The 14,951-nt window shown below is 44.7% G+C and overlaps 2 protein-coding genes across 2 annotated transcripts; one reads left to right on the forward strand and one right to left on the reverse strand.

Annotated features, from left to right (window-relative positions):
• Nucleotides 1-2,000: 2,000 nt before the first annotated feature.
• On the reverse strand, nucleotides 2,001-4,174 carry wnt10b (wingless-type MMTV integration site family, member 10b). Its single transcript, XM_073470722.1, has 4 exons — nucleotides 4,101-4,174; nucleotides 3,234-3,496; nucleotides 2,611-3,062; nucleotides 2,001-2,501 (listed from the first exon to the last, which is right to left on the reverse strand). Exons 1-4 carry the CDS (start codon nucleotides 4,172-4,174, stop codon nucleotides 2,001-2,003), a joined length of 1,290 nt encoding a protein of 429 aa, XP_073326823.1.
• A 3,288-nt stretch (nucleotides 4,175-7,462) lies between these two features.
• Nucleotides 7,463-10,831, forward strand: wnt1 (wingless-type MMTV integration site family, member 1). The gene is made up of 4 exons (XM_073470403.1): nucleotides 7,463-7,563; nucleotides 9,507-9,760; nucleotides 9,949-10,214; nucleotides 10,340-10,831. The coding sequence occupies exons 1-4, from the start codon at nucleotides 7,463-7,465 to the stop codon at nucleotides 10,829-10,831; spliced, it is 1,113 nt and encodes a 370-aa protein (XP_073326504.1).
• Nucleotides 10,832-14,951: the final 4,120 nt, after the last annotated feature.

The raw sequence follows: 14,951 nt of genomic DNA on the forward strand, positions 1-14,951 counted from the left end.
AGAAGAGGGGAGAGAAAGCAATCCCAGGCTGTCCACCAACCTCTGTCTCACACATGGGACAAACAGTGACAGGAAATTCCCTCTTGCAGCAGCTCCAGGGTGAAATGATAAAGGAATGAAGAAATGCAAACCAGAAATCCATTCCCTTATCATTCCTCACCAGTTGCTGTCTCCCTTTTATTCCCTCACTAAATATCAAACAGACAGAACAGTCGATTCAGCCACTGGCACTGCCATTCCTAAGGAGTCAAGAGATATTTACAGAAGTCCACACAAACAAGACTTAATTGGCATTAAATCCTATATGGCAGAGGAGTTTTTTCCCCAGCACGGAGACAGTTTGGATCATCTCAGATATCGAGGAATGCTGCTATCGTAAATTCAGTCAGGTGTTGACGTTAGCGTTTTTCTAAGTCTGCGGTGTGACTGGAATGAGAATGCAAATCACTCGGGTCACCAGGAGGGCTGTCTGACACTTCACATGAGTGGAGCAGCATGCATGTTTTTGATTGTGCATCAGTGCCAGGATTTCTACATGTAAGTGTCTCTGCACATAAACGCATGCATGTGTTTATGTCCCTGTGTTTCTGTTTGTGTAGTCTGTCTCCCAGGTAACAGGGACACTACATTCCACGTGGTTTCAGCGAGTCCCTCCTTTGGCTATGAACTCTGGACAGATGATCCCCTCAGATGCTCACACAGCAAAGACTGGTATAATCGCCCCCCCCCCTCCACTCTCTGCTCTCTTGATGCTTCTTTCCAGTAATAAAACTCATACTTGAAGGAAACAATATCCTGCAGCCATAAAAAGTCCTTCTCTCAGCATGAAGTGGCCATAAAAAAGCCTCTCACCTCCCAAATCTGTAGTGCGTAGAACTTGCCCCCCATTTACACAGAAACAGACACACACACCCTTCAGCATCAGTTCTAAAGCAGGACCATCCCTCACTTTGACATGTACGACATGTGGGAAGAATCTAAAGGAGTGCTCAGACTGATGAAGTGGACAAAAGCAAGCGCAGAAGAACAAGAGCTCAGTCATGATTTCATAGGAAAGTGACAGACATCTCATCACAGTTATATCAAGGGGAAGCGTGTTTCTGTCATAATATTGAATGGATTCAAGACCACTAGAGACCCTTCTAATGATGTAATTACTACTATTACACTGATGTAAATGAATTGGACTGATTAGTTGTTCAGAGACTAAACTGATGTTGTATCAACCTTTCCATCTTGAGTTTTACAAGATCTGCTTTCTTCCCTGCTGCTTCAGTGAGAAATCACATCACAATCACATCAATCAGTCCCTGAAAAAACACGATCCTTTACCTTGTCATCCTCTATTAGTCAAACCCTTGTCTACAAAGATTTTGAGACTGCCTGCATATTAAGAGTGGCTCTGTCTGAGTCACAGGTGCAAAATACACAAACGGAGTAAATATCATTAGAAGAGTAAAATGTAAGATAAACTGTGATTAGGACAGCACAGGTTCACTCGGACAGCTCAAGTCTGTCATTAACCCAAACCAAAAAGACAGGCTCCGACACAATAATAATATTAATAATAATACATTTACAAATATACATGTACACATCAAAATACACAGCTACTGTACAATGAGATGAGTCAGCATGTAGACATTGAAATAGAAATGCTTCTTTGCTGTCGCTCGTCTTTGTTTTGTGGGATAGAAAAGATGGGGTATAGGCCGTTTTCATGGCTGAGAGGGCAGCGTCTAAACAGACCGAGGCAAGACAAACGACGTGAGTCACCTCTTCAATCTCTGACTTGGCATTTTGAGAATAACAGCGGCTACAAAGAGAAAATAGATCCCAGATGATGGACCCAAAAAAAGGAAAGGGGGGGATAAACAGATTCTGGGAGAGTTACACAAGGAGCAAAACAAAAGCTCCAACAACAGGAGTGGGCGAAGGGACAGGCTCGCCATCTTGAGTCCTGGATGGGTAAAGGCAGCTGGGAGTGGGAGAACTGCGATCTACTTGCACACGTTGACCCACTCCGTGAGACGACATTCCTCGCACAGCACGTAGCAACACCAGTGGAACCTGCAGTTGCAGCGCTCACTGCGTGTCTGTTTCAGGATGTTGTGTCCGCGGCCGCAGCACAGCGAGCCGCAGCTGTCTGTGCTATAGCTGGTTTTGTTGCAGATGCGTCCTTGTGTACCCGGAGAGTCCACGGACATGTCACGCTCGCAGAAGTCAGGAGACTTCTCAAAGTACACCAACTCTCTGGACATGCTTCGACGGCGACCTCCGTTGAGCCCCCCCGTGCTGCCACTGGCGCCATTTCCTGTTCGAGGGTTGAAAACCCCATTGTTCTTGTTCTGGGAGTTGACAAAGATGGCTGACAGGAACTTTTCCTTGAGCAGAGAACCCACAACCCGGAACTCTGGAGACACATGCCAGCAGGTCTTAAACTGACAACTCCCTGATGTGCCGTGACATTTGCACTTCCTCTTCATGTTGTCCGTCACTAACTGTAGACAGAAAGGCAAATGATGTAAACAAATGATGACATATGACAGTAAGGCACCAGACTGCTCTCTGATGAACATTAAGAATACAGTGGATAAGCATGCTACACACCTGTCGTCCCACCCGGTTGTTATGGATCCTCATACGAGCGTGGATGTCTCTTGGAGACCCACGGGAGTCGAGCCAGTCTCTGGAAAACCGGTCCCCGAAACGGACGTCATGACTGCAGCCCCCCCACTCCCAGGTCTCCTGCATGGAGCTGAGCTCATCTGGCAAAGGCTTGAGCAGGGTGGAGGGGTGGGCAGGGCGCAGGTTAGCGGGCAGATCTCCATGGTGACCGTTTAGCTCTGAGGGTAATGACCGTGTCATGCCGAGGCCTACCCCGCCCTTCTGTAGGGTCTGCAGCTGCAGCTGTGAGAGTTTCAGCCGGATCTTGTCATCATCCTGCCGACGCTTGGCCTCACAGCCACACCCCCGCAGCTTGCCCATGCTGCAGGCCGAGGCCACAGAGTGAGCCACACCCGCTGCCAACAATGCCAGGGAGAAGGCACTCTCGCGAAAACCTAGGAACAGGACACACAAACACACACAGAAGACTTAAAAAATGATTCAACTGTAGAAGCTGTAAAACAGTCCTGTATCTGTGACCAGAACAATCTCTACTCTCTCTGACCTCCACCCCCCACAGACCCAGGTCACATTTTGACCACCATTAGCTTGCCTCAGGCTCTCACCCCTGTTGAGGATGGTGTTGTGGTGGGGAAGCTTGCCAAGGCCCTCCAGTGTGGAGCAGTTCCAGCGCTGGTCCCGGAGCTGGTGCTGGCATTCGTGGATGGCCACCTGGATGCCCTGCAGAGCAGAGGCTGTCACATCGGGGCTCCGCACACACATCCGCATCTGACGTTTACTGAGGCCTGCCAGCCTCAGGCACACTGAGTTAGGGGTTAGGACTGGATCTCCTGCCACCTTCAGGCTGAGGATATCATTACACAGCACCCTGCAGAGAGAGAGGAGAGGGAGAGAGAAAGAGTTGGTGTGGGGGGTCATCAGAGCTGGTCAGGAGTTCATTAGTCAGTTTCAGAGAAGTATGTGGCAACAGAAAGATGTTTTGGATAGTTATGATTATCACAAAAATGCAAAAAGATTTAGGGATAAGCTCGAAAATGTTTCTAATCTCAAAGGGATTTGCTGGATAAAATTAACAATAAAACGTGTTAATCGATTGCACAAGAATTTACAAGTGTTTCCACTGATGCTGCTTGAAGCAGGAAAAAATATAATTCTGAACAGATCATCCAGCTGAGCAATCACAAAGGCAGAGGATAAATTACAAAATACATTTTTATGGGAAAATAACAACCAAATTGTATTCTTTATGGCATGGTTTAGACTTTCTAAAAAAAATAGTAAACATCTATTCCATTGTTTCAAAAACACTAAATAAGCATGTGAAACCAGATGCAGATGTTTCACTTTTTAACTACATGAGTTAAATATTCGTTTACATCACACACAGTAACTTCCCTCAACTCTTGCCGAATTCCATGCAGCCAGAACCCGCATGTAACATCAACTCTGCTGGCGCTCTCAAGTGCACTCACGTTAATGCAGGTGACAGAAGCGCTGCTGCCAAAATCAGGAATTGGTCCCAACGGAGTTTGTTTGATAGCTCCATTTTGTTAAACGGCTTTCGCGACGTGACATTAAAACACCGGTGATAAAGTCCTGTGTCTTAAGAATATCAACAAAAAAAAGAAGAAGGAGTGGAGTATTATCGATGCACCGCCAAACGACCGACGAGTGAAGACGGAGAACAGAGGAGCTCGGGGGCGAGAGTAAACGGGAGGGGGTGGGGGGGAGAAAGAGGGGAGGGGAGGAGATGCCTCCACAGGCGGCTGTTTGCAAAATATTGGCCAATATGAAAGTTGGATCAACAGTTGATCATTTTATTATTTGACAATGTGATCATTCATCCGAGCGTAAAATGACGTCTCCAAACTTTTACGCACAAGCACCACTTTCCAAACGGTGCGCAAAACAGTCTCAACTCTTGGCAGATAATCAAAAATACAACATCCTACAAACATATTTTATACAATACAGAAATATGAATTTATTAAGTCTTGCTTTTTATTGGTGAGACGGTAGATTAAGTAGCATACACTTCCATTCACTGGAGAGAAAGAACAAAGACAAGCTCAGTAAAATGAAATATGGAAAGTCAAAGAAGATTTTTGTTCATAAAGGGGTGAGTTAAATGATGGATGGGGGGAGGGGAGAGCTGCTGCTTCCACTGTACGACAGGGAGGCAGCAGCAGGCAGGCGGCTCCGCTAACAGACCCTCCAACAATACTGTTTTTTAGTCATGTGGTCCCCCCTTCCTCCCACCTCCATCCGAGCGGCTGTTCTTCATTGTTGTGTTTGAAACAACTTCACTTTGTCACTGCAAAGTCTTTATTTCACAGTATAAAATTGGATGCATACATTACGCGAGTGACAGGTCTGAGTTCTGTGATTATTTATCACATCGTGGCATGCTTCGACGAAAAATAACCGGCAAAAAACACTCAATAAAATAAGTGTGTGATGCGTTACAGATAGTAAATCTTGAAGCATATTGAAGACTACCGAACATCATCTGAATCATCTATTAAAATTAGTTCTCCATGCTCAGTAATGACTGGGCCTCGTGAAACCTGATGCAGAGGCCTTCCGTTAGGACTGGATGTGACAGCTCGGCATCCAGTCAATCAGCATGCTGATCCAAATTAAGCAAAACAAACGCTGCTGAATCAACAAGTCAGTGTCCTTCATCTGAATCTGATAATTATCCAGCAAATTAAACATGTTTTCTCCACCACACTTTAACAAGAACAGACACTGCTGCTGGAACCGAGAAGGTGCATGTGGGCTACTTTCATAAAATTAAGTTAAAACCCCCCTCGAACACGGTTCGCATAGTGACACCAATTCATCTAATCTCCTTCCATTCCCTAAGCTGCAGCAATGAAAAGTGCATTAGCATTCTGCCTTGGCGTGTATATCTAAGTGGCTTAAAAAGTGATTTGAAGTTGATTTGTATATAAAAGGCCCCCTTTATCCGGATTGAAGCTCTAATCTGCTCGGTGTCGCATGACTGCTCCAGGAAACCCGTTTGAGCACCTTCATATAAGGCTGGAGTATAAACGTAGGATGGCTGTCATTAAAGCCGTTTTACAAAAGCCCCACTTCCTTTTACTGTCATCTGAGGGGAAAGAGAGAGAGAGATGGAGAGGAAGGAGAGAGAGATTATTCAGGCTACGACCGCCGCACTGACTAATGTGGAACATGCAAATTAGCAGATAAATGTCACATAATGAAACATTCGCTCATGAACCAATATGAAGAAGTTTTGGGGACATTGCAGCCTGCTCCTTGTCTGAGGGTTAGATGGAGATGCCGCAAAGTGGCTCAAGCTGTGATTACACTCGGCTACATGTGCGTCGAGGGAGGTCTGCAGGCCAGATGTTTGGAATGGTTTTTATTCTAACTCGTCCCCCTCTTTTCCTGCTTCATCATACATCAAACTTCTGATTGGAGACCGTATTTCATCTCTCCCGCGTTGGAAAAAAAAAAAATTTAAGTAGCCCAGCAGGCAGTGTGAGTTATATGACAACTGAGAGCTTATTATTGCCTCTTTCTACATTCAAGTTGTGCGTGTGCGTGCGCGTCTTGGGTACAAACACTGGAGATTATAGTTTTGTGTATTTGGCCAAAGCTTAGGCAACCCTCATAAAAGGCGAGTTTTAACATGTTATTAATGAATAAATGTAGGTGTAAACGTGTAAAATAAGGGTGCACTTGTGAAGGGATTGGTAAAAGAAATGTACAGAAATGTCCTTAGTCACAGCACATTTTGAGAGCGCATTTGGAGAAAGGAGGAGGAGATGCGGTTAGGGAGTAGGCTAATCCAACCACCGGGTAAAAAGGGCAGTTTTTAGATGGCTCATATTCCGCTGTAACTGTATTGCACCGTGACACCAGCTTTGAGCAGCGGCGGAGCACCAAACCGGGCGCACCCACAGCATCTGCACCAACACATCACTGCTTCAGGGGCTTCACTTCTCCTTTTCTGCAAGACTGGATGTGGAAGCAAGCGCACGGCCAGTGGAGGAAAAAAAAAATACTCTCACATTTACAGGGAATCGATTCTGTGACGACCGTGAGATTCCACAAGTAATATGCGCAACTCTGTGGATTGCCCTTTTTTTTCTCTTTTCCTTTCTCCTTTCTGCCCAGTTGTGTTTCCTTATTCATTGTGCGCCCTATGAAGAGCATTAACTATCCCTCCCTCCAATCCTATTGAAAAAGGCTCGGAAAAAAACAGAGGGAGATGAGAGCAGCAAATCCCTTTTTTATTCCCCTCGTAGCGCTCAATAAGAGAAGAATGTGTTGCCTATCACTCACCGAGGGGATCAAGTCTTCGGGACTGTCCCACGCGTTCAATGCGCCGTGCAGAGCATCACTGAGAGAGACAGAGTGAAGAGGACTTGCAGCAGCAGCAGCAGCAGCAGCAGTAGCATCCTGCCCTGGACACTTCACATCATTTAGCAACCTGTCTGCACTCCAGATCCCTCTAAGTCAATTAGGGCTGCCTGCTTCTCTCACCTTTCACCTTTCACGTCCTGTGGCGCGGTGAGTATAAAACACCTTGCAGCATGCTCATTTTGATCATTATTCAGCAGATCATAAATGTATAAAACATCATCACTTGTCAAAATCCTGTAAGCAACTGTGATGCAGGGAAACATGCGTCTGTTTTTTCATCTTCTTTTTTTTATTTTAAGCCTATTTTTTTTTTATTTGTGCTCAGATGAACACATGTAAAATATACATTGGAGCTGATCTATAAGTTGAGTGCAATCCATGACACAGAAAGTTGATGAGCGATTTTTTCCCTCCTCATATTTGCCCTGAAGACACGATGAGGAGCCTGGCGCTGCTGTTAGGGGTGAAAGCCGCTTGCATCCTGCTGGTGTCTTCGCTCTCGGGCACAGGGGCCGTCAACAACAGCGGCCGGTGGTGGTGAGTTCACCAGATACACCGTCCGAGATGATGCATCCATTTCATCATGCGCTTATCAGCATCCTAAACGTCCTATTTAACGCTGCGCTAACAGTGTTTTATTGGTTTACCACATTCAATGCTGCATGCTCGAAATAATGTGTTAGTTTTGGCACCGGTCACAACTTCTGTTTGAGAAGGGAGGAAAAAAAGCGCAACCGCATGATATTAAAGCTTGTGGGATTCGTTTCCAAATTGCTCCATGTGAGCTCAACCATAACATATTTCACTTTTTAAAAAAAAAAAATTAATTTACTATCCTCCAGTGAAATCCGCTACAGCAGACTATCTATTCAACAATAAACCAATTACATTTGTAATAATTACAGTTTTACCTTTAAGTTGCGGTAGATTTAATTTACTCTCTCTCTGCCTCTGCTTCCCTGTCATTTGGGCAGTGTGGTTTGAACACGAGACAACATTTTTCAGTCCAATGTGGGATAAATTAAATATGGATTTATTTCGGAGCTGAAATGAATCCCACACGAGGTCCTATCCAGGGTCGTGTTGATCCAATACTGTACATTCCTCTGTATATACAGCGAACCTACAACTGGAGCTGACAATTTCACAAGACTTTGTTGTAGAAAACAAAAAAAACAACAAAAAATTGGATCTGTGGAGTCCGTGCGTCAGCGCACATATTGTCTCGCTTGTTTAAAAATCTATAAACTGTGGGTTGGGTTTGTTGGGGTAATGATTTAACGAAAAGATTTTGTCGTTTTTGCGGTGTCATTAGATGGGCAGTATTTGCGCACAACGTCAGGCGTTTTTACAAATATTTAAAATGTCAGCTGAAATCCGAGAAAACATTTGTAGGAGGGGGGAAAAAACGACACCGCGGAGTTTTTGGAAGAAAAGACGAGATGATTATTAATGTTCTCAGGCCTCACCACACAACTGTCTGGGTCAGACCTCTAACAGGCCAAGGCTCGCCCGCTTTTTCCGGATGATAATGCTTAACAGGAGACATTACACTACAGGAGAATGAAAAAATGTTGAACGCGAAAAACTCACAGAAGTTGCCAGAATGTAAAGTGGAAAATTACACAGCCTGTGTACTGAAAACACTCGAAACTAGACATGTTCTGAAACCTGACAACCAGAATGATCATCTAAGCTCCCTTCAGTGATCCAAGAGCTGTATCAAACCAAAAAAGCACAGGTGCCATATTCTGACACAAATATGGACAGGTTACAAACCCTAACACCACAACATTTCCTGATATGTGGCAGAGAATTGAGATATTAGTATCATAATATTTAAATAGCATGGTTATTAGTATTTTTATACGCTACTCATGACATAAAATATAGCCTACTGATATGAGTTTTGAACATTTTTGGCAGCAAACATTTCACATTTAAAGCATACAAACCTAATGTAGAAAAGGCCTACTGTTTGGTGGCTTGGGACATTTTGACAGGATGGACATAATTGGGCGCTCTAATGTCCCAGAGAGTTGCTCACTTCTCTTCAGATTTTGGTTTATCACATGAGACAAGGAATATTTGTTCAAGAAGACAGATGCAACCCTGTGCAGGGGGGGTTCATGTGAATGTGCAACTCCCTCACTGTGTGATCCTGATGAGAGTATGACAGATGCTGAGTATTTAGTAGAAGAGTATGAGAACGTGCTGTAATTATGAAACATACATATCTGGTTCATATTCAAGTAATTGATAAGCGGGTATGAATGCAGTTTCATGATAATTGCCAAGCCAGACACCTGCATTTTGACTCAGAGACTAACTCTCGCCTCACGGTTGTATTTTAAAACGCACAAACACCCATGAGATGCCAGGACACATCAGTTCACTAGTGTAGAGGGGCACAGAAGGAGGTACATGCATAAACTGCCAGCTGCTTGACTCTGACTTCCCTTGTCCTTCTGTTGTGCCAGGGGTATTGTCAACGTTGCCTCCTCGTCCAACCTCCTCACCAATTCCAAGAACGTGCAGTTGGTCCTGGATCCAAGCCTGGCCCTACTGAGTCGTCGGCAGCGCCGGCTGATTCGGCAGAATCCTGGCATCTTGCATGCCATCGCTGCTGGGCTGCACACTGCCATAAAGGAGTGCAAGTGGCAGTTCCGCAACCGCCGCTGGAACTGCCCGACCACCCACAGCCCAGCAATTTTTGGCAAAATCGTCAATCGTGGTGAGCCTCTCTTGTCTTTCTAACCAGGCAATATTTGGATATTTTTGGGCAGGATGTAATGGATCTCTTGTACACATTTAAAGGCTTTGTCGTCCAAATATTTTCCAATTTGGGGGCAAAAAATTAGCAAAGCCAAGTTTAAAAGTTGGATCAGGTTCTGATGGGAAGTTTTGATGCTTTTTCTTCAGGTTGCCGAGAAACCGCATTTATATTTGCCATCACCAGCGCAGGGGTGACCCATGCTGTGGCTCGCTCCTGCTCAGAAGGTGCCATTGAGTCGTGCACATGCGATTATCGCCGTAGAGGTCCTGGAGGGCCAGACTGGCACTGGGGGGGCTGCAGTGACAATGTGGACTTTGGCCGGATGTTCAGCCGTGAGTTTGTGGACTCCAGTGAGAGGGGCAGAGATCTGCGTTACCTCACCAACCTACACAACAATGAGGCTGGCAGAATGGTGAGGATTTGATACTCAACCCTGCCACAATTGTCTGCTGTCAGCAGAATTTACCGGTTGCTTAAAAGTATTTGTGATTTTAATATGGTAATTTACTCAGTAGCCTTTGGTCTTCCTCTCTGCAGACTGTGTCATCAGAGATGCGTCAGGAGTGTAAGTGCCACGGCATGTCAGGCTCCTGCACCGTGCGCACCTGTTGGATGCGCCTGCCCAGCTTCCGCACAGTGGGAGACTTCCTGAAGGACCGCTTTGATGGTGCATCCAGAGTCGTTTATGCCAACAAGGGGAGCAACCGTGCCTCTCACCGAGCCGATCCCCGACATCTGGAGCCTGAAAACCCGGCTCACAAACCCCCCTCTGCCATGGACCTGGTCTACTTTGAGAAATCTCCAAACTTCTGCTCATACAATGGCAAAACTGGCACTTTGGGAACTTCTGGGAGAACATGCAACAGCTCTTCTCCGGGCCTGGACGGATGTGAGCTACTGTGCTGTGGACGTGGGTTTAAGACCCGGACTGAGAGTGTGACTGAACGTTGCCACTGCACCTTCCACTGGTGCTGTCATGTCAGCTGCTTGAACTGCACCAGTACACGAACGTTACACCAGTGTCTATGATCGCAAGTGGACAACCAACTGAATATTTAGGCATTCATGAAAGGCAAAGAAGGACTTCTTATCAAAACAGGTAGTTGGCTGAGAACGCCACTAGCACACAGTCGGTTTGAGATGTTAGGTAAAAGCTAGAAAAGCTTAAAGGCGGGTAAACTGATACAGGGAACTGCGGCACAAAATTCAATTGGTGTTTGTGAAAGAGAGAGAAAGCACAAATATATGAACAGGGTATAGAGGGAGTCTATGTGCTTGCTCCTGGCCATTGATGCTTAACAGTAATACGAGGGTATTCGTCACTACAGCCATCCCTGTAGAATGGAAATCACCCACATCCCACATCAAGTGTTTACAATGTGGATAAATAGAAGTAAAGGGGACAAAATGATGTGGTGGAGAATCAATTTCTGTAACCAGGTACTACAAGAGCCTTCTTCTCCCCCACTGAGGGCAGAAACTGGACACAATGCTTCACAGATGTTTCTGTGGCCAGAGAGCCACAAACATGTGCTCTCATAAACTGGTGAAGACCTCTAACAGGAGGGAAGTTATTTTAAAAAAAAATCTGTGTTTTGTTTTCTTTTGCTGAAGTTTGGCTTCTCTCACATGAATGTGTGTGAAGTTTATCTCCGGGGATGGGCCGTCTCCTACCAACTTGTGTACTTAGACCCTGGATGGAGCCCAACCACTTATAATTTCCTCACCACAGTTGCCCCTTTATTTAGATTTCTCTGGAGTTGAAAACACCTCAACCCTGATTTGCCACTCTGACTTACACCACAAGATGCTCCTGATGTACATAACTGGGACTGGTGCTCGCCAAGGAAAATAGAAACTGACTTAACAAATCTTACTGAGGCAATGAAAATTGAATGTATTATCAATACACTGAATCTCATGGCATGACCAGATGTTGTTTGGCAAATCTGAGGGGTCAATATTAAAAAAAATATACAAAATGTGACCTGCAGAATCTCTCAGAACGAAAAACTATAGCCCTACTGAGATGAACATCGAAGTATATACATTAAATTAAACAAAATATACACTAAATTCCTGTTGATACGTGTGTAGCAGGTTTTAAGTAGGCAAATGGTGTATTACTTCAAACTAGGCTGAGGTCTCAGATAAACATTTTATTTTGAAGAATGCAGCCTCTGCTGAAGAAATCATACTGTATATCAGCTAAGAGAACCAAAATGATGTAAATATTAAAATCTATGAATATATTTATAATGATGTAATTTGTAAGTTTGCTGAATGATTTATGTACATGTCAGTGGCTGGAGAACATACTATCATTAGTGTCAAGTCAGGAGAAGTTTTGATCTCATGCCTTTCTCTTTTGGTGTAATGCAACCGACTCTTACTAGAATCAGAACATTTTCATTTTTTGCTTGTTTCCTGTAAAAAAAAAAAAAAAAACAATACTTGTGTTCATGCACTGAATATTTACCTTTTTTATTAGTGTAAATACAAAATATTTATTTCTAAGGATTTTTATACTGTTATAGAGAGATGTCAGAGAAGACATTTTTTTTTTAGATTTTGATCAAAAGATTTAGATTCCAGTTGGTTTTGTATTGTATGATAGAACAATAAAGTCTATATTTTCAATTAAGTTGCCCTCCTGAATGTGTCAAAAGATGCTATTATGTCTGTTGTAGTTTCTGTTTGAGATAGTTTTGACAACCAACCAAGTGAACATATAAGCCTGTCCCTGGGTGTCCTTTGCTTAATCCTATTACCGCCACCAAAGCAGCCTCTTTCTCCTGCTCACAAAACATCCCTGCATCTGTGCTCCCAACCAGAGACGGCCCCTGCTTATCCAGCCACATACCTTATTTTATACAGTATTGAATGTTTTGCTTCATTTGCTTAATGGTGGAAAGAATTAAAGAAATAATATGAAAAATACCAAAAAACCAGTCCCCCAGCCCCTGGCAACCTGACTAACCACGGGAGTTTGGACACCTTTCCACTTTCTCTCACCACAGCACAGGAGTGAGCCAGAGTCAACCAGATAGAGAACAGTGGAGGAAAAGTAAAGCCACCAACATGCACCCAAACATCCAAAGATCCAAAAAACAGAGCAACAAGTTGTAGCTGAACAGCAGGGATGAGAAATTTTCTGAATTACAGTCTTGATGTTTGGGGGTAAAAGTGGGGGACGGCAATATGTGGCTTTGCCTGTGGCTTTAAAGGTTGGAAAGAAGTTAAGTAATAAATCAATAAATTGAGCAGAGATTGGTCAGCATCTAAAAGAAAGTAGAAAATCTGTAGACGAGGGTGATTAAGAGGATTCAAAGAACAAATCAGAGCAAATTGAATAAAAATGCTGAAAATTATGGGGACACATGAGGATGGATAGCCTACCAAAACAGAAAGATGAAAACTTAAAATATATAGTGAGCCCAGAGTAACAAATGTGATTGCTCTTAAACACTAACATTTTGTCTTGTATTATTGGGTAACAGGGGTGAATGTATGATTTGGCTTCAACACACAGTATGTAATTTCTGCCGCTAGGGGTCTCTCTATCAAAACAAAAGATGTAAGTGGGAGTTGTTGTCTTCATTGTTCAACAACCACCAGTGCAGATGAAAATCTAACTAATGGTAATGTTCGAAAGTTTTATTCACATTATATTTAGTCACGCTCGCCAATTTCCTACCTCAGTCTTGGACTCTCTCCCGGAGGTTATAGCAACAGGCTAGCAAATGAAAAACAAGAGTACAATTACGGCTTTCTCAGGGTTTGAACATCGTTGGAAACTTTTGGGATAACGCAGAAATGTTACATATTATATCTTGACAGTATGTCATGAATAGAGAAAAAGTCAGGAGGATGCATATGCTCACAAATTATGAAAATGATACAAACTTGTCTTGAGAGAGAACTGATCATGGATACACAGAAAGAAACAAAAGAACTAGAAAGTGGCAGACAGATTTAAGAAAAGAAGAGGGAAGGCAGAGTTCAAATCCCAGGCGTGAGAGTAAGAGAGCTGGTAGAGAGAGAGTGAGTGGAGGGGGGCGCTGCCTGTGGGAGTGCTGAGGAGTCAGTGATAATTAGCTCAATTAGTGACAAAGGCAGTGTAATAAATACCGACTTAGTGTCTGGGTCCCTGCTGGCCTCTCCCTGCGCAGCCTGCGATGTGGCCCTGGCCTGACGGACAATTCATTAAACTGACAAAATACCCCACCGTCCAGGCGTGACGCAGCGAGTTAGCCCCCTACAGGCCCGGCTCATTGTTCTAATTGTCTGGGCTGGAGTCACTTTGTGGCCGCCTCCTCCTTCACCCACCCCGCCTTCACGCTCTGCCTTCAGAAAACCCATGGAGTTAATGCTCCTACCTTACTCTGTAAGTAGGTGATCGGCAGGTTGGAGAGAAAAAAAGCAGTAAGAGTTCCTTGGGGTGGGGCAGCTGGTTGGGGGGAGGCAGTGGGATTAGCGAATGGAGGTTGCCTGGGAGTGCTGGGAGCAGCACCGATCGGAATGTAGGAGAGATGAGTCCAGAAGCTCGGATGCGGGACAAAGCGAGAGTTAATAAGGAAAGATTGAAGGGGCTGGCGACAATGGGCCGCCACCCGAGTCGAGATGAAATTGCTTCCGAGGATTATTGGTAGAGGGTGTGAGCGTTGTAGGCTTTTTTTGTGTGTGAGTGTGTGTTTGGTCGGGCATTTGTGTGTGCAGGGACAGGGGGAGCGCTGGATTGATGGCTGCCCCTCTGGTTGGGGAGCAGGGGACCAGGGGAGGCTAACCGGCTGTTCCCACAGTCTGTTCTGCTGCAGCCACCTTTGACACACGGGGCTGCCAGGCGGTGAGCAGGCAGCCGTGGTGAGAAGGGCACAAACAAAAACAACGGCTCCACTACACAAAAGTCACTGTCTCTCTCTGCAAGGCCGGTGGAGACACCGTGCAGGCTGGAGGTGAGGGCGAGGGGAGGGAAAAAGGGAAGGAGAGCAAGGAAAGTGTGACAGGGAGGATAAAAAAAGAGAAAAAATTGTACAGTTGGTTTGGATCCTGTCAGCTACTGTATGACCAATATCTTAAGATAATAACACATTGACATCCAGTAGCAGCTTGCTTTGATTGGCATATGTACTGTGTCACATTGTTATTT

This window comes from Pagrus major, chromosome 7 (assembly GCF_040436345.1).
Source record: "Pagrus major chromosome 7, Pma_NU_1.0".
Taxonomy (NCBI): domain Eukaryota; kingdom Metazoa; phylum Chordata; class Actinopteri; order Spariformes; family Sparidae; genus Pagrus; species Pagrus major.

Bases quoted from the DNA above. Each gene is read 5' to 3' on its own strand.
- wnt10b (XM_073470722.1), bottom strand. From the start codon at position 4,174: ATGGAGCTATCAAACAAACTCCGTTGGGACCAATTCCTGATTTTGGCA. The intron at 3,497-4,100 runs GTGAGTGCACTT...CTCTCTCTGCAG, and splicing joins CTTCTGTCACCTGCATTAAC to GGTGCTGTGTAATGATATCC. The intron at 3,063-3,233 runs GTGAGAGCCTGA...TCCTGTTCCTAG, and splicing joins CAACACCATCCTCAACAGGG to GTTTTCGCGAGAGTGCCTTC.
- wnt1 (XM_073470403.1), top strand. From the start codon at position 7,463: ATGAGGAGCCTGGCGCTGCTGTTAGGGGTGAAAGCCGCTTGCATCCTG. The intron at 9,761-9,948 runs GTGAGCCTCTCT...CTTTTTCTTCAG, and splicing joins TGGCAAAATCGTCAATCGTG to GTTGCCGAGAAACCGCATTT. The intron at 10,215-10,339 runs GTGAGGATTTGA...TCCTCTCTGCAG, and splicing joins ACAATGAGGCTGGCAGAATG to ACTGTGTCATCAGAGATGCG.